Here is a 20,757-nt window from a genome sequence, read left to right on the forward strand (position 1 = left end):
GGCAGCTTCATGTCCATGAGTGAAGCGAAAGGCTCATCTCCGCCTGCGGTGCCGCGTCGCGCCATCACAGCAAGTTCGGCATGCCCTTGGTGCCAGAAAGTCCGGATAATTTTGATGAGCATCAACCGAACAAGGGACCATCCCGCAGACGAGGGCGAGTGCAACGCTGGCGCGAACACCAAGCAAGATCGGGCTGTCCCCACGCCGCCTCTTGTTGGGCCTCCTTCTCGCTCTGAACCTCTCGGCGCTCTCTGTAATCTACATCACGCACGCATTAACCAACATGACGGCGTCAACCTCCACTGTGACCCTGCCAATTCATGTGTACTGGGCGCATGCGGTGAACTCACAAGCGTTGCTTGCCGCCGCGTTGGACAAGAGCCAGGCCATCGAAGCCGACGTCTTGCTCAACTCGGGAAACGAACCAGTGATGGCCCACCCCCCGGCCACGGACAGCAACCTGACTCTGCGTGCCTTTCTTGCCCAGGTCGAGTCTGGCACGGGCATCGTCAAGCTGGATTTCAAATCCGACGCTGCGTTCGGCCGGGCACTGCCGCTACTCCGTGAAGTAAGCTTGTCGCTCAAGGCCCGCCTCTGGATCAACGCCGACATTGTACAAGGCAGCAATGCGGCCGAGCCCCAGTTCGTGGCTGCCGAGTTCGTCGCCAACTCGATTCGACTTGGTGCAGGAAAACTTAGTCTGGGATGGACAACATCCAGCAACAGCACCGAGTACACCCCGGAGATGGTTCGCGCAATGCTTCAACTACTCTCCGACTACGATTCGTCCGTCGCCGTGACATTTCCTGTCAAGGCCAGCTTGGTTCGGGGGAGCTGGGACGCCCTCAAGGCACTCTACCAAAACCCAAAGCATGGCATGACTCTCTGGCTCAACGAAGCCATGGACGACGCGGACTTAGTTTGGCTTTACCAAACGCTCGAGACGCCCGCCTTGCAAGGACGAACGTATTACGACCTACACGGGTGGAATGCTCTCGTCCAGCGTAAAGGGTGGTGAACAGCGCGCCTCACTTGATGTCAAGCCAAGTGAATCGAATGCATCCCAGCGCAAGTGCGCGATGTAAGCGAATACACATACATATCCTCTCTTGTCCAATGTCGTCATGGCTGACAGCACCGCATCCGTCCAGGCAACGCAGCGATCCCGTCACCAGCGAGCCAACTCTGCTGTGGAATGCAGCGTTGAACGTTTTCTTCATGGATGACTGAATATACATACAAATATTTCAAAGTACATTTTGAAATTCTTTTTCTCTTGCATGAAAATGACTCCAATAAATGAGAATATGCATCCTTCACGGAAAAATGAATCTCTACATAAATCGAGACATAGTATTCTGATTGAATGAGAAATTCAGGTTGTTCCAATACATGTAGATTCATCTATTTGTCTCACGAATCGACCCAAATTAGGATAAATCCCATTTTGATGTTTATATTGAAGATGTTTCGGACATTGCGTCTTGCGGTCCTGAGCGGCCAGTGAACGGAAGAAACGAGGAAACCCAACGACCATGCGGATCTTGATCAAGGGTGGGGTGTGGAAGAACACAGAGGATGAGATCCTCAAGGCTGCCGTCATGAAGTACGGCAAGAACCAGTGGGCACGTGTCGCTTCCCTCCTCGCGCGCAAGTCGGCCAAGCAATGCAAGGCGCGTTGGTACGAGTGGTTGGACCCGAGTATCAAGAAGACCGAATGGAGCCGCGAAGAAGAGGAGAAGCTTCTGCACCTGGCCAAGTTGATGCCATCTCAATGGCGGACGATTGCTCCGATTGTCGGCCGCACGGCCGCCCAATGCATGGAACACTACGAGAAGTTACTTGACCAAGCTCAAAAAGGCGCGGACGGCGACGACACTGCGACCGATGATCCTCGCCGTCTACGACCAGGCGAGATCGACCCAAACCCAGAAAACAAACCCGCGCGCCCTGATCCCGTCGACATGGATGAAGATGAGAAAGAAATGCTGTCCGAAGCCCGGGCTCGTCTTGCCAACACAAAGGGCAAGAAGGCCAAGCGAAAGGCCCGTGAAAAGCAGCTTCAAGAGGCCAAGCGACTGGCTAGTCTTCAAAAGCGTCGCGAACTCAAAGCTGCAGGCATCACCCCTGACAAATCCAAGCAACTGGGGAATCTCCGTAAGAAGCGCAAGTTTATCGACTACGTCAAAGAGATTCCGTTCGAGAAAAAGGTGCCAGCGGGGTTCTACGATACAAGCGCGGAGCGAAGCAGTGCCGTTGCGTTGGACCCGAAGCAGACCGCGCTGTACCTAAACCAGCTTGAAGGCGTCCATCGCGACGCGGAGGAAAAGCGGGCGCGCCGCGAGGATGCAAAACGTCAGAAGAAGCTGCTGTCGTCAGCATTACCACAACAAATTGCAGCAATTAACAAGCTGAATGACCCGAGCTCGTTCATCAAGCGGAAAGCACTCGACTTACCAGCTCCCATGGTGACAAACGACGAATTGGGGCTGCTGGCGAAGCAAGGCGCTTCCGACGTTGCGCAGGCCCAAATGCTTGCGCTGGAGCATTCAACATCTCAGCAGTCGACTGCCCTCGTGACCGTGTACAATCCGTTGGCCACGCCCGGTGGACCAGCCGCAACCCCCGCGCATGCCGGCCAGGCTTCGCAAACTCCCCAAATGTCTGTCCGGGAGACCATCATGCAGGAAGCGGCAAACCTTGCGGCCATGACGCGAGCGGCGACCCCCCTTCTAGGTGGGGATAATGTGGACTTGCAGCAAGGAACAGGATATGGAGGGATTACTCCAAGCCGCACCCCAGGGCCGTCGTCCGTCCTCCGCACGCCCAGCTCGTCATTGCGGACACCCATGCGGGACATGCTTGGCATAAATCCTGACGTTGGTGACGAGATCACGGACATGTCGAAGCGCGCGGAGAAAGCACGCCATCGAGCAAAGACCGCAGCATTGCAAAGTGGATTTGCGTCGTTGCCGGAGGCTCAGCTAGAGTACGAAATCAGCTTGCCAGCCGTGGACGCACCGACAGCTGACGAAGATTCCGGTCGTGTGGAGGACGCAGGGGAGCGTGATGCACGGTTGGCGCGCGAAGCGGCTGCCGAAGCCGACAAAGCTCTCCTGCGCCGATCAACAGTGTTTCAAAAGCAGCTCCCCAAACCAACCTCTACAACGTCGTTAGTCTTGAATGACGACCCTGCTATCCAAGACGAATTGGCAGCGCTCTTGGCGGCTGATGTCGGCGACGGCTCGAAGAAAAAACGCAAGCGAGGCCAAGCAAATGCGCCGTCGTCCGACGTTTTCACAAACGACGAGCTGCAGTTGGCACGCAACCTCGTGGCGCTGGACGCAAAGTTGCACGGCGCCGGTGTCCTGGACGTGAACTCGACGTGGCAAGCAGCACAGAAAAATATCAAAGAGCTTGCACCTGGCCAATTGGTCCATTGGGACGACATCTCAGTCGATCTGCGCATCCAACTCCTGAGCAAGGAATTTGCTGCGCTCAAGGAAGTGGAGGCGAAGTTGGTAAAGAAGGCAGACAAACTCGAACAAAAGGCGGGCCTTTTGCATGGCGGATACGAAAACGTGTGTGCTGGATATGGTACGTCGCTGGAGACGACGCATCAAGCATGGCTCGTCAAGTCGCGCGAACTGCATGCGTTTAATCAACTGCGACTCGTCGAGCAATTGGCGCTGCCTCGGCGATTGGAATCGCTCGGTCGAGAAGTGGATCTACTGCAGCTGCGCGAAGTCGAGTTGCAAAAGCGATATGCGGCGTTGCTGGAGGAGACCGACGCTATCGCTGCCGAATCCTAGCGGCCTTTTTGTCGCCACGAGCTACGGCTTGTCCGACGTCGCTTTGGTCGAGCTAAGAAATTTTCCGCCTCATTTTGAACTCTACCAATTGTTGTCTGTGTCTTTGTTTAGCTTGCAATCGTCGCCTAGTGTGGGGCGACTGGCTTTGCTGTCGACGGACGTTGGAGGAGCTCGACTGCGTTCGGCACGCCATCGAGAGACGGGCACAGTATCATAGCACTCTCGGGACGTGGCAGACGGTGAGCAGACGTGTACCAGAGCTTGGGCGCAAGACAATGAAACACGCGGGAGTCGCCAAATGGCCACACACCGACGTGATCCAGGCTCCAGAGACGATACCATGCCAATTGGACAGAGCACAGGCCAGTGGAGGGTGCGTCAAGCGGTGGGGGTGAAGCTAACAAGTGGAGTTCGAGGGGCGGGAGTTGATCCATCAACGGGCGGTTGTCGTGCCCATCGAAGAGCCACAAGCCCGACACCACAACGGAGCGAACAATGGGCGTGCCATCGACGTCATCGAAAAGAACGCCAGATTTGTCCGTCGAAGCCACTCGAGGCGGCTGGGTCGTGTGCACCAGTTCCAGATGCATCTGGTTGACGGTGCACTTCAGCGCGCTAGCGTTATGAAGGTTGAGCGCAGTGAGGAAGCGGTCGGGGCGGTGGAGGCAACCCAAAGGGATCACGGAGGGCAGGCGATCTTTGAGCGCGCCAAAGAAATCACTCGTTCGGGACATGTGTGTCGCGAGCGAAGCCAGTGGAAGCGGTGCCGCCGCCTCAGGAAGTCCCACCCAATGTGGAGGAAGATGGTACAAGTGCAAAAGCTTGGTCTCCTCCATCAACGCTCCAGAATGGTCGAGTCGATCCAAGCAGTGCAGCCACAAATCATTCCATTGAGCGAGATCGTCCAGGAGCAGCCCGTGGACAACACTCGACTCGTTGGTGACGGCGTGAAGCTTCTTGATAGCCCGTCGAAACTTTAATGCTGCCACCGTCACGAGCATGGTCCCCGACGCAGTCACGTCATTGTCATCGGTGTCCTGGTCGGCGTGTCCGATGCTGGGTCCAGTGTGAGCGAAATGCAAATGAAGAAACTCCCGGAAGATGCGGCGGCAGACTGCGACGGCATGTTCGTGGGGAGTGTCAACTTGGACATGGCGGAGGCCCTGGCACAATCGAAGGACAGCAGCCGATTCGGTCTGCGCGACCACGTTGCGCACGAACGTTGCCATCCTGGGGGCAACTCCAACCCCCAACGCGTTGTCGGTACATGAATCCCTGCCTCCAATTTCGTCACCGGGATGATCGATCGAGCCCCGGCGATGGTCGGAATTCGACGCGGCGACCCACTTGGCGACAAATTGACGCAGCAGAAAATGTCGATCGTGGTCGTGGATCATAGCAGAACCCAACACACCATCTTGGACAGCCGTCACAACCCGCTTGGCCAGCGCCGCCGCTCTGGCCGATTCGCTGCCCGCTCCTAAATTCATCTCGCCAATGTGACTCAACGTGACAGCCATGTCACTGACATGGCTCGGGCGAGCTACAAACTGGTGCCACCCGACAGCATGCCACACGTTCCACGCGGCCAGTTCCAGCTGGACATCGCGCAAGCCACGGCTGAGGCGAGCCATGGTGCTGTCAACGTGCATGCGACATTCCTGCTCTTGGTCATGAGAAACCATCGTGTGGGTGTCGAATGGCAGCGAAATCACTTGAGTCGTTTGAACAAACCCCAGCGGCAACGATCGCATCACGTTTGACGTGCACACGATGACCACGCGGTGGGTTCCAAACAACGTCTTCGTTGCAATGTGCACTTTGCTTGCTCGGCAAAAGATATGGTAAAACTCGGCAAAGTCCTCGGCTCGCACCAATTCCACGACCACCGTCCCTCCCTTGGCCAGAGCCTGCAACGACAACGATGTCAGCGCCTGCAGGGAGACGTCACTGGTGCACGCACCGTGTCCAGCGCACCCGTAAAGGACATTGGAGACGTCGGGTCAAACATGTATCGGGAACGAAAGCTCAGACGGGCTTTGCTACCCAACGGAGGGCACGTTGCCAAGTCGCTCTCGCTATCGGCAACGACAAGCACAAGAGTGCTAAGGACAGGGTGTCGTGGCGTCCGGGGCTTCCATTCCAGGGACAACACGTCCTGAATGAACAAGTCCATGTGGACTGTCAAGAGTTCAGGACAAATGCATCGCATGACGAGCATGATGTGCAACGACGACAGGGGTGTCGACCACGTGAGCGGCAGTACAAAATGCGGTGGCGATGCATGGAGAGCTTGCGCCACACTCGATTGCCACGCGGATGGATTGCAACGAATGTGCGTCGATATGCCGTCGCATTCGGGAGCCAGCGCTTCGAGGGCATTCAAGTGAGCAAACATGTCGACGGAGTTCCAACGCGCCATCGACTGGCGATGTGGAATGTTGACAGGTCTTGCGTCGTCGCTGTCGTTGGAAAAAACATTGGTGGCGTCGGACAAATTGGTGTCGGTGCTTTGGATGCGCCGTAGGCGATGCAATTGACTATGACCGGCACGTTGCAACGATGGCCGGCTTCGTTGAAGCCGACGGTTTGTTGCCGGTTGTCGCCTTGCATTCCATCCCGTGCTGGCCAAGTAATCTATCACACGAGTCAACGGCGGTGCATTCGGGGTGCGCTGAACAGCGATCAAGCAGTCAAAGAGGCGCCGGCAGTGCTGCGGAAGGCTTGACCTCACGGCAACGTGCAACTGCTCAACGATGTGTGCGACGCGGCCGACGGACGTCTCGACTGCACCGCTGCCTTCATGGGCGATGGCAGTCATGAGTTTGCAAATGCGGGACACAGAATGCATGCAGTGCTTCGCGACGGAACCAAGGTGGTGCACTGCGTGCATCATCTCGGCTATGGAAGTCGCCGCAGTGGCCAAGTAGCTCACGCCATCTTCACTGGATTGTGCATTGGGAGGCCTTGGTGACGACGGACTGCCGTCGACCAGCTTGGCATCGACCGCTCGGCGTTGCTGGTCGTACTTGAGAATTGCATGAATCAAATGTTCTCGCGTCGGGACGCGTTGTAGCTCAACCAACAAACTCACCAACAGCGCGTGCATGTCGACAAAGGTTTGAAGGTTGGTCAATTCCGTCACGGACGTCTGGAGGTTTCCACAAGGTCGCAGCCCCACGAGGGACTCTAGGTGCTCTTGCAAGGCTGGCAGGAGATCGACCGACGTACAGTCGAGAACATTCAGCATCGAACTCTCCTGCCGAGTCAGCTCTACCTGTTCGCCCGCCACAAGGAAGATTTGAAACGAGCCATTCAAGTGGCGTAAAGGTGCATGAGTCGTCGGCAGCGCCAACGACTTGACCGAGCTGCAGTGGCGATGCCAAGTTCGGTTTGCTTCCTTCAATAGCAGCAAGTGGGTCAGAGGGGTCCGACGGTGATGGAGGAACGGCCGCACAACGTCGAACTTGTCCATTGAGAAATGATGCAGCACGACGATGGCGTTGTCGAGGAGGGCGTGGTTGAGGCTGTCCAGCAGATTCGGATCCAAGCACGACAGAACCGTGTGGTGTGTGCCAGGCAGCGCAACATGCATGCGGGTGAAGAAATGCACGAGCGCCGCTTCGGCCATTCCGTACGGGTCCACAAAGAGCGGCGTCTGGCACGACCAATCTGCCAGCAACAGATTCTCCCGCATCATCGAGTTGTCGCGACTGGCAAAGCACACGTCCCCCTCCAAAATCGACACGAGGGACGCAGTACTGTCGGCAATCAAGGCAGTGTCCAACGGCAAAGCAAAGCCATGTCTTGCCAAGGTCGACACTAGCGTCGCCATCCAGTCGGGCCGTGACGATGACGGGATCGATCCAGCATACGCCACGACGCTGGCCAGGTAAAGGAGATTCGCCAACGACGACGTCGAGTGCACCCAGTACTTGGAACGCAGCCACGTCAAGTAATACTCGACAAACGATTGCAGCGGAAACAACCGACTGACTTCGTTCTTGGCCGCATTGCAGTTTGTTTTCGCCTCCGTCGCTTCCATGCTGAGCTCTTCGCGTCGCATGCGAATCGTGTCGACGTGCGTACTCAACTCGAGAGCCTCTGCCCGCAGCTGGTCCAAATTCGCTCGTCGCAACGCCACCTCCTCAACGAGTTCTGTTTGTTGGGTGCGGAGCCCTGCCAGCGTCTGGACCGCAGTCGCTGCCATGGCTTTGTGGTTGAGCCATCGTACGACCGATGCAAACATGGGCTGTTTCGTATGCAGGACAGCCACGTCGGCCAAAGCGAACGCAAGTGCTTGCTGGAATGGCCCGGTGGCAACACTTGCAGGCAGGTCCAAGTGAATGAGCTTGGATGCAAACGCCGGGTCGTCCATGAGGTCGCACGCCGCTTCCATCGACACTTCAGGAACGCGAAATGCCAGGCACAGCGCCGTCGTCATGCGCACGAGTGGCTGGAACGCTCTCCATTCTCCAAGCATGTGCTGTTTGTCAGCTGCGGTCATGGTGCCGACTTCGACATGGTCCAGCGCTTTTCTATCGATGCGAAGCTGCCGCTCAACGTGGTCAACTGCAGCGACCACGTCGTCGAGTTGCTGTTGCAGCAGGGGTAGCTTCCTCTGTTCCAGCTCAATCGTCAACTTGGCGTTGGTCGCAACTTTCGTCTCGATTGTGAACGAGACCTTTTTCAGCGCCGCCTGACGCACGCGGCAACCGTCGTACGCTGCATCCCAATGGAGTCCTCGCTTTTGGGCCGAGCTGAACGACGCACGGACGTCTTCGAGAAGGTCGACCGCCTTGGCCACGTTGTCGATGTGGTCCACCGTGCCGAACGTGATCGACACACGCAGCTCCAAGACGTGTTTGAACGAGTGAAGGAGATTGAAAATGGATGGACAGGACTGTGCCGATGCGATACAGTGATCGCACACGGCGGTGTACAGGTCGACACACGTGTGTGCAATGTTGTTGCACTCGATCTCGGACAGTCCGAGTTCCTTGTGCTGGTCGGCCAAGTGCCGCACAAACCCGAGCGCCGTTTCGACGGGGTGGGTGTCTGTAAAGGACGGCACAGTGAGGACCGTGGTCGGAATCGACCGGTGGGCAAGCAGCGCATCAAGACGGTCCGCCTCCGTCGGCAACGTGGGCATGGCAGTGTCCGGACAGAAATGGATCACGCAGCACAGATTCGACCGCATTCGTCGCATAATGTCCTGCACGACGTGGCCATTCCCAGTGCCCGTGGTCGGGGGAACAAACTTGGTGTGCTTGACCACAAACGCTTGCGAGGCAGCTGTCGCATGGCCACGGAAGAAGTCTAGGCACAATTGGTCAACAATGTCCGTCGTCACCACAACATACCGAGTACAAACGACCAAAGAGTCGGCCACTTGGCCAGGGTGTCGCCGTGGATCGAGAAAAGCACCCTCTCGTTGACGACTCCAGTGAGGTCGCACAGCGTTTCGAGCAGCGTCGTCACTCCACCTACGACGACGTTCATGCACATGGAATGACTTGACGAAATAGGCGCTCGCCATCGGACGCACCTGGAGCCGTGAGTTCATGACAAGACAGGAACTTGGTATGCGACAAATGGCCGACGAGCTTGACCACGTTGTTGTGGCACTGCCGGTCGCCACCAACGACGACGACCTGTTTGTTGGTCTGGAGGGCATCCATGAGCTTGATCCAGTAGCCGACGAGAGAGGAATTCATCGCGCGGACCCAGACCAAGTCGACCTTTCCGTGAACGCACTGCAGGCGAAGGTGCTCGGCCACGATGTGGTCTCGAACGCAAGTGTACATGCCGCTGCTGCTTGTCGCCGTGGAATGCCTGGCTTTGAGGATGGCCGACACCCACGGCACGTGCCAGACCATGCTTTCAAAGTCGACACCAGTCATAGTGTCTTTGGTTCCGACCGCCGCCTGGATGTCGCTCTGAACGCGCTGTCGGTGCGTGTCCGTGGCTAGCGCATCCCACACAAATGTTTTCATATTCACCAGCCACGTCCAGGTCAGGGCGTCGGATTGCGTTACTGGCGACAGCGTCGCGTCCACGATGTGCTGGATCAAGTGGTCGCCAAAGTGATATTGCGGAAGGAGCCGCGGTGGCAGGTCCCGCTTCACTTGTTGAAGCGTCGAGATCGTTCGCTGGACAATCCACAGCTCCTCGGGATGCAGACGCCGACCGACGCTGCGTTCAGTCGTCTCTGCGTAGATGGCGACCAGGTCGTCCCGCGACGGCTCCGTAAGCTTGACAACGTAAAAGTGCCGAAGGAAACGCAGGCGCTCGTGGCTGGAGAGTTGATCCAGCTGCGAATCGCCGACGCTGCCGTAGATCGTGGCATGGACAGTGGCCCACGTGCCGTTGCTGGCGTCAAACAGACGTTGAATGCCGATGGCATTCCGACACAACTGAAACACGCGCGGGTCGTCCAAGCCGACATCGTCGACGAACGCGACCTCGCGGCCCGCTTTCGTCTGAAGCATCCACCGCTTGAGCATTCCGTGCTGGGAGAGCGATGGAGAGTTGAGGAAGTCCTGTGGCGCATCCCGCGAGGCAGCTGCAACACTGGCCCAGTGTTGCAGAGTCGTGGATTTTCCACTGCCTCGCGGCCCGGATACGATCATCGAAACGCCTCTTGAACGTAGCATCGAGTACAGTCCCGACGCAAACTGCATGGGAGAGGTCGCCACGATCGAATTGTGGGGGGACGCAACAAGTGCCGTCATCGCCGAGAACGAGCTGCGGCGGTCGTGGAGCGATGACGCGCTGGCAATTCGGTTCTCGTCCAAATCGATGGCCATGTCAAAGAGCGTGCAGGCATGTTCCAAACAAAGGAGAAAGAGCGCGCCCAGGCTTGGCCACGGCGACGCCTGCCGCTTCTCGTGAACCGATTGCACGACAAACGACTGGAGGCGTTCCCGGTTGGAGGTCGACAAATACGACCCCATGCCCCACATGACTGCGAGAAACAAGCATTGCTCGAGGAAGGGCTCGGCGACGGACGGCTGAAGCGAGTCGTAAATGGATGCAACGAGGTGCAGGATGTTAGCCATCAAGAGGGTCATGGGGTACTTGGGCATCGTGGCTTGGAACGGCAGTGCAAACTCCATCACGCACCGAGAGATGGTGTCACGAACGAACGGCACGAGGGCGATGGTCGGGTGGTCCTTGGACGGCTGCTGTTGCACCCACCGATCGAGTAGATGCTGCCACGTAATAACAACTTGGTCCATGCACAGCACGGTGCAGTTGGTTAGCATGGCCGGCGACAAAGTCGCAAGTGACACGACTTCCAGCACCACCATCGGATTCCCTCGTTCCCGAAGGATAAACTCGCCATGGGGAAGCCATTGGGTGGTCGTCGATGCGAACAAGGATGTTATGTAATCCACCACGGCGCCAGAGGACGGCATCATCCCGTCAAAGCACACGCAGTTGGCAGCCACGCGGTCTTTGGCCTTGAACGCGTCCGACACGATCGCCAGTGCGGTGCTTGGCTCGATCAGTTCATCCAATGGCACGACCGTCAAGCGGATCTTCGCCGGTCGGGCGTCGTTCCCTGCAGCCTTGTCCGAACTTGCGTGAAGCAACGACGCGAGCAGCTGCATGCTTCTCAAGACTGCTTTCACGCACGTGGATTTTGCAGTCTCGGCACTTCCTACGACCACAGCGGGCGTCGCCGCCTTGTGCACACTGTGTATGAGTAACCCAACGCACGTCCCAAACGAAATCGCAAGTCGTACCTGGAGCACGTGGTGCAGCTCGACGCCTTTTTGAACAAGCGACGGGATCGGGGCACAATGCGACCGTTCCAGGACGACTTGGAGTGCCGCCGCAACCATCGGATTTTCAATCGTCAATTCTACCGTGGTCGGGACGAACTGATCGACAACCGCATAGAGTTGTCGCCGGGCGAATATCCCGAGGGGTTCCAACACGAGCAGCAACGCGAACCGAAACACGTTCGCGTCCTTGTACCTTGCCAAGTTCAACGGCGACGCGTCATGGCGAACGTGCCTCCCTTTCCCGTCCTTCGGGCTCTGGATGATGTAGCTGACCTGCTTTGTAATCGCGCACGCCGTCGACGCAATGAGCTGCAGCAACCGCATGGAAAAGAACGACGATTTGTGAGGAGCCGACGCAAAGAGCGTGGCGAGCACGTTGTGCACACGACATATTGCGTCCTAGACCGTACGGTTTGAGTGACCCTGTATCAAACCTTTGAAGCGCCGCTACCTCGTTCATGAACCCCTTGGCTGCCAAGAGAACCCGCAATGCTAACGCTAGGTCGGGGGGCGGGATCGCGACCGGTCGTAGGGGCTCCCCCAGCCACCGCGTGACTTGGGGCTGAGTCAGCGTCGTGCTTTGGTACGGCAAGAAGATGGAGCACGTCATGAGGCCATCCAATGTTGCCGATGACACTTGCAGTGCCCTCGCATGTTGGAGAGTCTCCATTTCAGCCATGACCATGCACAGAAGCGTCACAGGCAGCTCGAAGGCGTTGTCCATGCATCCCCAACCGTGCAAGGCCGAGATTCCAGCGAGGAATCGAGTTAATTGTGGTCGTGTTGTCGAGCTCGTGCAGTGGAGCTGCCATTGGCACCGCATCAAGAGATACCCCAAGCCTTGAACCATGGTGCGCTTGCCAGTGTTGGGGGCGCCAAACGGCATGGCACACACACTCAAGCGCATGGCGTGGAAGAGGGCAAACATGCACCTCTGGGTCTCGGGTAAGATGACCATCCACGGCATCTTGGGCTGGACTTCAAGTCCGCACGGGACAACGAGATGGCCCATGCGGGCCTGCCTCGTCGGCATGTCTTTTGAATCGCACGACCGTGGCGCCGCTTGAGCCAGGCGAAAGCAGTTGTGCCACTCGTGGACAACATCCGTCCAGTCGCGAGAATTCGCCACTTTCGTCAGGCGGCGCATCATGCTGTCCTGGTACGACATCCATACAATCGCATCTTCAACCGCGACGTGGCACTCGTTAGCCGCTCGCATGGACGCAACCAGTTTGGCAAAGTACACTCGATGGGCTGCAGCGGTGGATGCCAGCAATGCTCGAGACGAACTGATGTGTTTTGGAGAGGCCGCCACGACGTTCTCCACGACGGTACAGAATTGCAAATGCAGCAAACTCAGTGCCACTTGGGGGGGCACCGTCGCGGACCACGTGAGCATACAATCCACTGGGTTCGCCATCGATGGAGCTGTTGCGGTCGGGTCGTACGTGGTGATGGTGGCGTGCAAGTGGGCAACCTTGACCGCCAGCGAATGCGCCAAGACCATGTCAAACTGACCAAGCCAGAACGAGAGCGGCCCGAGGACTTTAACGGGGCGATGCAGGGGCAGCGTCCACGGGGAACGCTTGTCTGGAGTGCATTGAAATTCGACTGTATGGAGGAACGACACGGCATGGTCACCGAGAAGCCACGTCATGAAATCTGCATCCATGAGGCCCGCGATTTGACCGGCGGACGTCTTCGGTTCCGCAGTTGCCGGCGGAGTTGTCGCTGCATGCACTGTGCCCACCCCAGGGTAACACCGCTGGATCGCCATGGTTGGCGCGTGAATTGATGACCTTCGAAACAATTGGAGCATGTCGGCGTCCGAGACAAAATACAGCCGCCCAAACGACGACCGCAAGGACGCCAGGTACGAGTCGACTATTGCCCGAATGCGGTCGCACAGCCCCAGAAACGATGGAAAGTCGACGGCTTGGAACACGGTCTCAAGCTTCACCATGACATTCGCTTTGCGATCGCCAGAGTCTTCCCACCGATACACTGCCAACAAGCATTCACGCCATGTGGACTCCATGGCCCCAACGGCTAGCCACATACTGGCGTCGTCGGCATGCGCTTGCACCTCGGGCATGGCCGCGGCAGTGGAGAGTGTTGACCACTGCGATTCCATGGTGTGGATCTTGCTAAGCAGCGCGATGGCGTCCAAAATGCGCGTCTCAAGGCGCTCGACGTCATGCAGCCACGGATTCTGGCCGTGGCGAACTGGCAACAACGTCATGTGCGCATCTTCCAACGACGCTATGAGCGCCAGGCAGTTGGTTACGTGCAAGTCGTCGTGGCTCGCGGTGCTCTCAAACTCAAACGTCAGCGCCACCACGACTTGTTTGACAGTGCTCATCGTGTCCTGGATGCGTGTTTCGGCCAGAACAGCACTGTTGAGTTCCATTAGCAATTGCGTTGACGCGGGCGTCTTGAGAGCAGTTTCGAGGTCTTGCAACGTGCATGTAGTTGCACCTGGGCGGTCCAAGTGCGCTGTGAGCCGACCCCATCGAGCGTCCGTGAATTGGGAGTGCACCATGGTGACGGCAATTGCTACCGCATCGTCCATGACCTGGATGCTGGGGTAAAACTGCGCCACCAATGGGTACACGGTGCCGCCCAGCATCGCGCAATACGGCTGGGACTGCTTTTTCAAACTTGCAAGCTTCGTCGCAAGGGATGGGAGGTCGAGGTCGGCAAGGGGCGTGCCGATCGCTCGAGTTCGAAGCTGCACATAAGCTTGGACAATGCCAAGAAGGAAGAGGACTGCATGGAGGCGATCATGGTCCTTGTATATGTGGTCGATGGACATTTGCCGGGTTGAGTGGCGACGCTGCTGGAGCCCCACTTTCGCAGAGCTCGTTCGAAATGCGTCCACGAGCGATTCAAACTTGAGCAGGACGGCACTTTGGTCCACGAAATGGCGAACGACGTACACGAGTTGCTGAACATCGGGGCCGCCAAACCCGTCGGCCGGAAACGAATCAAAGATGCGCAGAGCCGACATGGCTTGGTCCATCTTCGCCGACGCCGACGCAAATTCGAGTGCAAGGGCGTCCCGCCGTGACGAGTATGTGCGATGAAACAGGTCCAGGTAGAACGGCTGGTTCGCTTCAATGCGGCTCATGTTTTCTGCCAATGCTTTGCTCTTGAACCGCCACGCATCTACCAACGCCCATGAACGTTTGGATATTGATGGGACGCGGAAGATCCACGGTCGCCAACTCACTGCTTCCAGACTCGAACGATGTGATGAGAGTGGCGCGCAGGTCGTCCGAGAGGACGTCGCAGTGTTCCTGGCTCGAGTCAATGAGTCCCTTCAACGCGTTCAGCTGCGGCTCCACCAGCACATTCGACGACAGTTTTCGCTGGAGTGAGCAATAGCACTCGAGCCACCTTGTGCACTGGGATTATTCACACACAGGATGCTTGGAGTTAGCACACACAGTCAATGGACTGTCGCTACCTCGTCCACGGACTCGGGGATCGACGCCATGGTGGTGGCATTCCGCTCCAGGTCGTCCAACACGGCCGTCATGAACCGGTGGACATGGCGGGGCAGTGCGCTGTACATCTCTGTAATTGTCGTCTTGCACTCGTGCAGCATGTTGCCGACAAAGTTGCTGCGATCAACGAGGAAGCACCCAACTTGGAGGACGCTGTCCACGACAGTCAGTTCACGGCGATATGCAATGAACATTTGCATCGCACGGCAAATGTCGGCGGTCGCGGCGATGGCATCCACGGACAACGGAAGCGTCGCCGTCGAGATCTGGGTCGCTTGTAGCTGGCGAAAGTTGGCTTTGAGCGGCACGCATGTCGATGCCAAGTGCTACGAAGAACACTGTACGTGGGCAATCCCGACGGCATCTCAAAGAGGTACTTCGATCTCGGCAAAGTAAATGTCCATGGCTGCCCGAAGCCGCGTCATGGCCGTCGCCACGTGCGTGTGATTGTTCACAATCACCGAGAGCGGATGGATGTCGTTCGCAAAACAGTGCCGATAATACGGGCGGCAATGGTCGACTACAAACTGGCGGACGCGGGGCCTCGCGCTGACGCGGCCGACGCTGTCGATGGCGCCGATGTAGCGCGCCAAAGAATCGTGCAGCTTTCGTAACCACGCTTCTTTCGGCGGCGAAATCGTGCAGGTCGTCGCGTCGTGGATGGCAATGCGGACAAAAAAGAGTGGGTCTGGCGCGCGTTGGGCGCTGTGCAATTGGAACAGTCGCTTGTACGCGACGCTGCCTACTGCATGATATGCCATGAGGGCTTGCCCGGTGCTCTCCTGTCCACCTGTGTGCTCAAACGGGCGAGCCAACAACGAGTCGACCTGTGAGTGCACATCACAGGACGCTGCCGCCGCATCGACGTGGATGTGGCCTTGACTCGGCATGACTCCTGTCATGGAATGCAGAAGTGTGTCCATGGAGGTCGTGACCGCTTCAAACAGCGCTTCGACCACCATCAAGTCCACCACACGGATAAACGTCGGGATGACGTCTGTGCACGCAGCGACAGCTCCATACCGACCGTGGCATGCCAAGAGTGGCGCAAGCGCCGTGTAGATGAGCGCTTCGAGGTTGCTCATGGTCGCGTGCAGGTCGGAAAGCTGGAGTTCGTAGCTAACCTGCACATCCATCCATGACACACTTCTGGTTAGTTGGTCTCCAACGATGCAGCGCACCTCGGCGGTGTCGTCGAATGCAACGGGAATGGACGTGTCGACAATGGAGCTGGTTGCTACCTGCGCCATCTACACCAGCGGCGCCGTCAAGTCATGGAGTTGTCGGACTGCATTCGAACCTGCAGCGCCATGTGGCGAAGAGAAGGCACATGTGGAAGGACAACAGGGTTGCACCAAAGGAGCTTGTGCATTAAGTGTTTTCTGGTCGCTGAGTGAGGTCGACCGGCTCGGCGGCGGTAGTCGCTCACCTGGCTCGCGCAAACCGCATCCCAATCGAGTTTTGCTTCCACGTGTGGAACGTTGTCATTTTCCGCATGAGCTGAATGCACGGCATGTGCACGATTTGATCAAAGATGGCCTTCTCTGTCAACCACGTCGCGACGTCATGCACTTCTACACGGCGCATTGTTCCATCCAGTCGGTCGACGTCCTGGCAAGGCATCCAACACGAGCAGTACCGGTGTCCGTGCCCATGACATGGGTCAGCGCGTGCGACGTCAGGGTGAAGTAGGGCTGCCTCAAGTCCAGCGACTCGACGGCGACGCGACGGAGCCAATACACGTTGGTAAATTGACATGGCGGCGATGGGTCGTATTGCAGGTAGTGGATCGTGAGGGGCTTCCGCGCCGGGGCGAACACGGCGTCGGCCACCGTTCGGATTTCTATGCCCATGGTGTGAATGCGACCGGCTCAGCTTCACACACCTTTGAGCTGGATGACGCTGTCGTCCACTGCCGTGTGTGTGTCGACGATGTGCAGGCAGTAGGCGAGGAGCTTGTCCGGGGTGTCTGCCGCCCATGACACCGAGATGAATCCGTCACGAAGGCTACGACAAGGTGACGTACCAACGATGCCAATCGCGAGTGTTTGGGGAGGATCCTGTGGCAATGGGACAAGCTCCAGAGGAACGGTAGGTCTGCGATGAACGTCGACGTTGTGCGGTCGACGGTGTGACGATGTGATTCGATTCACCAAGTTTGGGCATTCGTGGGACGATTGGTTTTCGTTGGCTTGCTGAGCCAGTGCCAGAATGTGGGGGTTGCATAGCGTGCGTACTCGCTTGCGTCCAGCAGTGGGCATCGCTCGCGCGTGGAAGCGTCGCCGATGACGGTTACGAGTGAAACTGCCACGCGATTCCATTGCACTTGGCCCGAGGAATGGCAATACGCAACCCCAGCGCATCGCTGCCGACATCCCCCACATCGCGACGTCGACGATGGCTGCACCGTTGCGTCGTTGTCGTGGGGTTGGTTGCGTTAGCACTGGCATCTTGTCTGTGTCTGGTTGGCGGCCTCAAGCCGTCGCTGGTGGACGATCCACACGTTGTTTCCAACGGCACGTCAAGAACAGCGCGTGGAGCTGAGGATTGTCCTGAAGCACGCTACTTCCTCGTCGGCAGCGGTGGTCTTTTAGCTGCATGGCTCGTCGTTGGTCTCGTGGCCTTTCAGTCTCGGGCGCCGCCACCTGCGATGACGATGCTGGCAATTCTGTTGTGCTTTGTCACTGTGGTGGCTGGCATCGTGGGGGCAATTCTCGGTGGTCACGAGATATGTGCGCAATCCCGTCCGACTGAATTCACCCTCACCATTGCGACGTCCTGCGTGTTTGTGGCAGTGTGTGCCCCATTGATGGGAATTCTCGTACACTATGTCGTGCGCCATGTATCCTCGCCTGACTCGGTCCGTTTTCCGCCTTTCCAAACGTTGTTCTCGACTGATGCTCTCTTTCCCCATGTAGAAAGGGTCCGGACTCGTTGGTGCACTGCGCTGCACGAGCATTGCCCACAGTACCCGTCGGTGCTTGGCTATCTTGCCGTTTGGTATGCTGGCAGGCGTCGCAGTCGTTCTCGTGTTGGTGTACGCCCGCCGCGGCGAGGGCTGTTCGGAGCCATTCGTTCTCTTCTTGGTCGTGTCCAGCGGATTGCTGGGGTTTATCCTTGGCGTCGCGCTGTGGTGCTATCTCCATCCCCACTCCTCCGCCGCGTTTTTGCCCTACCTGCTTCTTGGTCACGCGGTCACAACCGTCGGATGGGCCATCGTTGGGACGGTGTGGATTCGCTCGAATGCGGCCGCACCTGTACAATGTTCTGTCGGCCTTGTCTCGGCCGTCCATTGGCTTCGCATGCCGCTGTTTGTGCTTGGCATTGCACAGATCATGCTCACATGCTGCTGCAAACTCGAGCGGCTGTGTTTACCGCTGGTCGTGCCCACCGACCACACTGTTCAAGTCGTGTAATGTGAAATATATGTAAAAAACCACGTCCGGGGTCGAATGCACATGTCCCCGACAGGCGGCATCTCGTCGGGTCTACGGCTGCGAAGCGTTCTTGATGCGCGATGCGAGGGCTACAAACACGTCTTGGTATTGAAGCCTACGACGCACCGTCAACCAAACACATCGCGTTGTGGCCATCGAGTCGATGGTTGTTTCGCACCATGCCGCCTGTACGCTCGGCGTGGCGGTCTCGCACACCGCGCCTCCTTTTTGCAGCAACGCTTGCAAGAGCTCCGCACGTGCCTATTTTTCAAATATATTACGGATCCATGCATGGAGCGGTCTGGACCACACGTACTCGGTTGTGCAGCACGACCGTCAGCGACTCGAGCGTCTGGGGCGCCATCGCGAACTCGATGGACTGGGCCAGGACTTCAGCGGGCGGGGATGGATGTTGGTACTGCAGAGCGACCACGAGCGTCTGCACTAAGCGGACAATGTCGGCACTCGCGCCTTCATCGGGGTTTGCAGTTGTCAACGACTGCACTAGCACAAAGTGCATCAAGTGCGGTAGCATGGCAAAGCGGGCCGACGGATGCAACAGTGGCAATGCACGGCAAATCAACTTCTTCCCCTTGGACACCGACAGAAGACTGTCGAGGGCCGCGCGGTCAAAGCCGTCCGCTGGTTGCTTGTGGTTCGTCACCCCCAGGACCTTGGCCAGGTCCAGGAGCAGCGACGTCGTCTTACTGCGCAGCTCCACGAGCGGAGGGTCCATCTGCGCCGGGTCCATCTGGTGAAACTGCGCCACGTTGATGCGGCGGGCGTCCAAAATGTGTCGGGCGTCCTGCAGCGCCAGCAGATGCACCAGGCCCTCGTCAATGCGCTGGCGCTTGGACCACGTGTCGTTCAAAAAAACAGACGTCGCTGGCGTCGACTCCCGCACGAGCGCGACTTCTCCGGTCGACGCCACGTTGTTTTCGTCCGTCAAATGGAGCGCTTCGCGAGGACGGTACAGGCTCGACTTGGCCATGCGCCCCAATACGTGGTTCGTCGTCTGCCATACGCGGGACTTTGTGGCACGAGATACGTCCTGGGGATCAATCGTTTTCATGTGCTGGAGCTTCCACGACGGCAGCGGCAGCGCAGACGATGCGCCGGTGGACGGGGCCACCACACGTTCCCGTTTCTAACGCACATGAGTCAAGTTGACGCCGAGCATGTCGTACCACGCGGTAGTTGTGGAAATAGTAGTCGTCGCTGAACGGGTCGCTCGATCGAATCTGCTTGAGTAGTTGCTGGACAACGAACTGGACGTCTCGTGGGTTCATGAATTTGAACACCTTTTCGTTCATGATCGCATGCGGCGTCGGGCCATGGAACCCCTGAGGGGGCGGCAAAGGATGGCCGTTCGGGTGAAAGCCATAAGGAGGAGGGACAACGCCCCCGTAATGGCCTGGCATGGGTGGTGGAAGTGGGTAGTGTCCTGGTGGCGAAGGATACGGCTGAGCAGGGGGTTGCCGGGCAGGAGCTTGTGCGACAGGAGGCGGAAGGCCTGGTGGAAACGACGGAGGTGGAGGCAAGGACGAAGGGATCGGAGGAAGAACCGCTGCTTGCTTGGTAGCGCGCTGCTTGTCGTCGTCGTCATCCAAGCCCAGGTCGTGAATCGTCAAGTTTTCCAACAGCACGTCATCGTCGTCGTCTTCCTCCGTGTACAAATACGTAGGCGGCTTCGTGGTGGTCTCGACAGTTGGAACGTTCTTGCGGCCTTCACGTAACAACGCAAACTCGTGCTGGCTACGAGCCCATTCGAGATCGGCCTGAGTCGGTGCGCTGCCGACGGGGGCGGAGGCAAACCCAGGTGGCGGGGCGCGGGTTGTAGCTGCCGTAGGCGCAGTGCGTGGCTGTTGAGATGGCATATACGCCGGCGACTTCGTGTCGTTGGGGACGCTGCCACTGAAAATCGCTGAAAAATTGTCATGAGGCAACAGGGACGACGTTGGCCGACCTGACAACCCGCCAGTGCCAAATGCATCAAAGCCCATGTCATCCACAGGTCCCAAGAGGTCATGCGCACGGAGATCTTCCAGCAATGACTCATACTTCTTATCATCCACGGACACCCCCGTGAAGAACCCTAACGTGCCCTGACCGCTCTCTTCCCTTGATGCCATCGTGTCAAGTCAAGACACTACCTTTAGTATCCGGATAATGATCGGGGTTATCCGGAAACGGCCAACGTGTGGCG

The 20,757-nt window shown here is 57.8% G+C and overlaps 5 protein-coding genes across 5 annotated transcripts; 3 read left to right on the forward strand and 2 right to left on the reverse strand.

The window, feature by feature from the left end:
• The first annotated feature begins 132 nt into the window (after nucleotides 1–132).
• On the forward strand, nucleotides 133–1,133 carry H310_09252 (hypothetical protein). Its single transcript, XM_008875276.1, has one exon. The coding sequence runs from the start codon at nucleotides 284–286 to the stop codon at nucleotides 1,016–1,018; it is 735 nt and encodes a 244-aa protein (XP_008873498.1). The 5' UTR covers nucleotides 133–283; the 3' UTR covers nucleotides 1,019–1,133.
• Nucleotides 1,134–1,486: 353 nt separating this feature from the next.
• H310_09253 (hypothetical protein) lies at nucleotides 1,487–3,910 on the forward strand. The gene has a single exon (XM_008875277.1). It carries the CDS (start codon nucleotides 1,536–1,538, stop codon nucleotides 3,810–3,812), a length of 2,277 nt encoding a protein of 758 aa, XP_008873499.1. The 5' UTR covers nucleotides 1,487–1,535; the 3' UTR covers nucleotides 3,813–3,910.
• H310_09254 (hypothetical protein) lies at nucleotides 1,487–17,404 on the reverse strand. Its single transcript, XM_008875278.1, has 16 exons — nucleotides 17,141–17,404; nucleotides 17,000–17,083; nucleotides 16,754–16,957; nucleotides 16,544–16,688; nucleotides 16,415–16,496; nucleotides 16,296–16,364; nucleotides 15,905–16,238; nucleotides 15,492–15,856; nucleotides 15,075–15,440; nucleotides 14,838–15,012; nucleotides 12,057–14,773; nucleotides 11,564–12,004; nucleotides 9,361–11,503; nucleotides 9,176–9,298; nucleotides 5,776–9,131; nucleotides 1,487–5,722 (listed from the first exon to the last, which is right to left on the reverse strand). Exons 1-16 carry the CDS (start codon nucleotides 17,373–17,375, stop codon nucleotides 3,938–3,940), a joined length of 12,624 nt encoding a protein of 4,207 aa, XP_008873500.1. The 5' UTR covers nucleotides 17,376–17,404; the 3' UTR covers nucleotides 1,487–3,937.
• Nucleotides 17,405–17,424: 20 nt separating this feature from the next.
• Nucleotides 17,425–18,553, forward strand: H310_09255 (hypothetical protein). Its single transcript, XM_008875279.1, has 2 exons — nucleotides 17,425–17,974; nucleotides 18,033–18,553. Exons 1-2 carry the CDS (start codon nucleotides 17,453–17,455, stop codon nucleotides 18,528–18,530), a joined length of 1,020 nt encoding a protein of 339 aa, XP_008873501.1. The 5' UTR covers nucleotides 17,425–17,452; the 3' UTR covers nucleotides 18,531–18,553.
• Nucleotides 18,481–20,697, reverse strand: H310_09256 (hypothetical protein). The gene is made up of 4 exons (XM_008875280.1): nucleotides 19,739–20,697; nucleotides 18,868–19,698; nucleotides 18,730–18,812; nucleotides 18,481–18,666 (listed from the first exon to the last, which is right to left on the reverse strand). Exons 1-4 carry the CDS (start codon nucleotides 20,681–20,683, stop codon nucleotides 18,603–18,605), a joined length of 1,923 nt encoding a protein of 640 aa, XP_008873502.1. The 5' UTR covers nucleotides 20,684–20,697; the 3' UTR covers nucleotides 18,481–18,602.
• Between the last annotated feature and the right edge of the window lie 60 nt (nucleotides 20,698–20,757).

The sequence above is a fragment of the Aphanomyces invadans genome (genome assembly GCF_000520115.1).
Source record: "Aphanomyces invadans strain NJM9701 unplaced genomic scaffold supercont1.20, whole genome shotgun sequence".
In the NCBI taxonomy this organism is placed as follows: Eukaryota; Oomycota; class Saprolegniomycetes; order Saprolegniales; family Verrucalvaceae; genus Aphanomyces; species Aphanomyces invadans.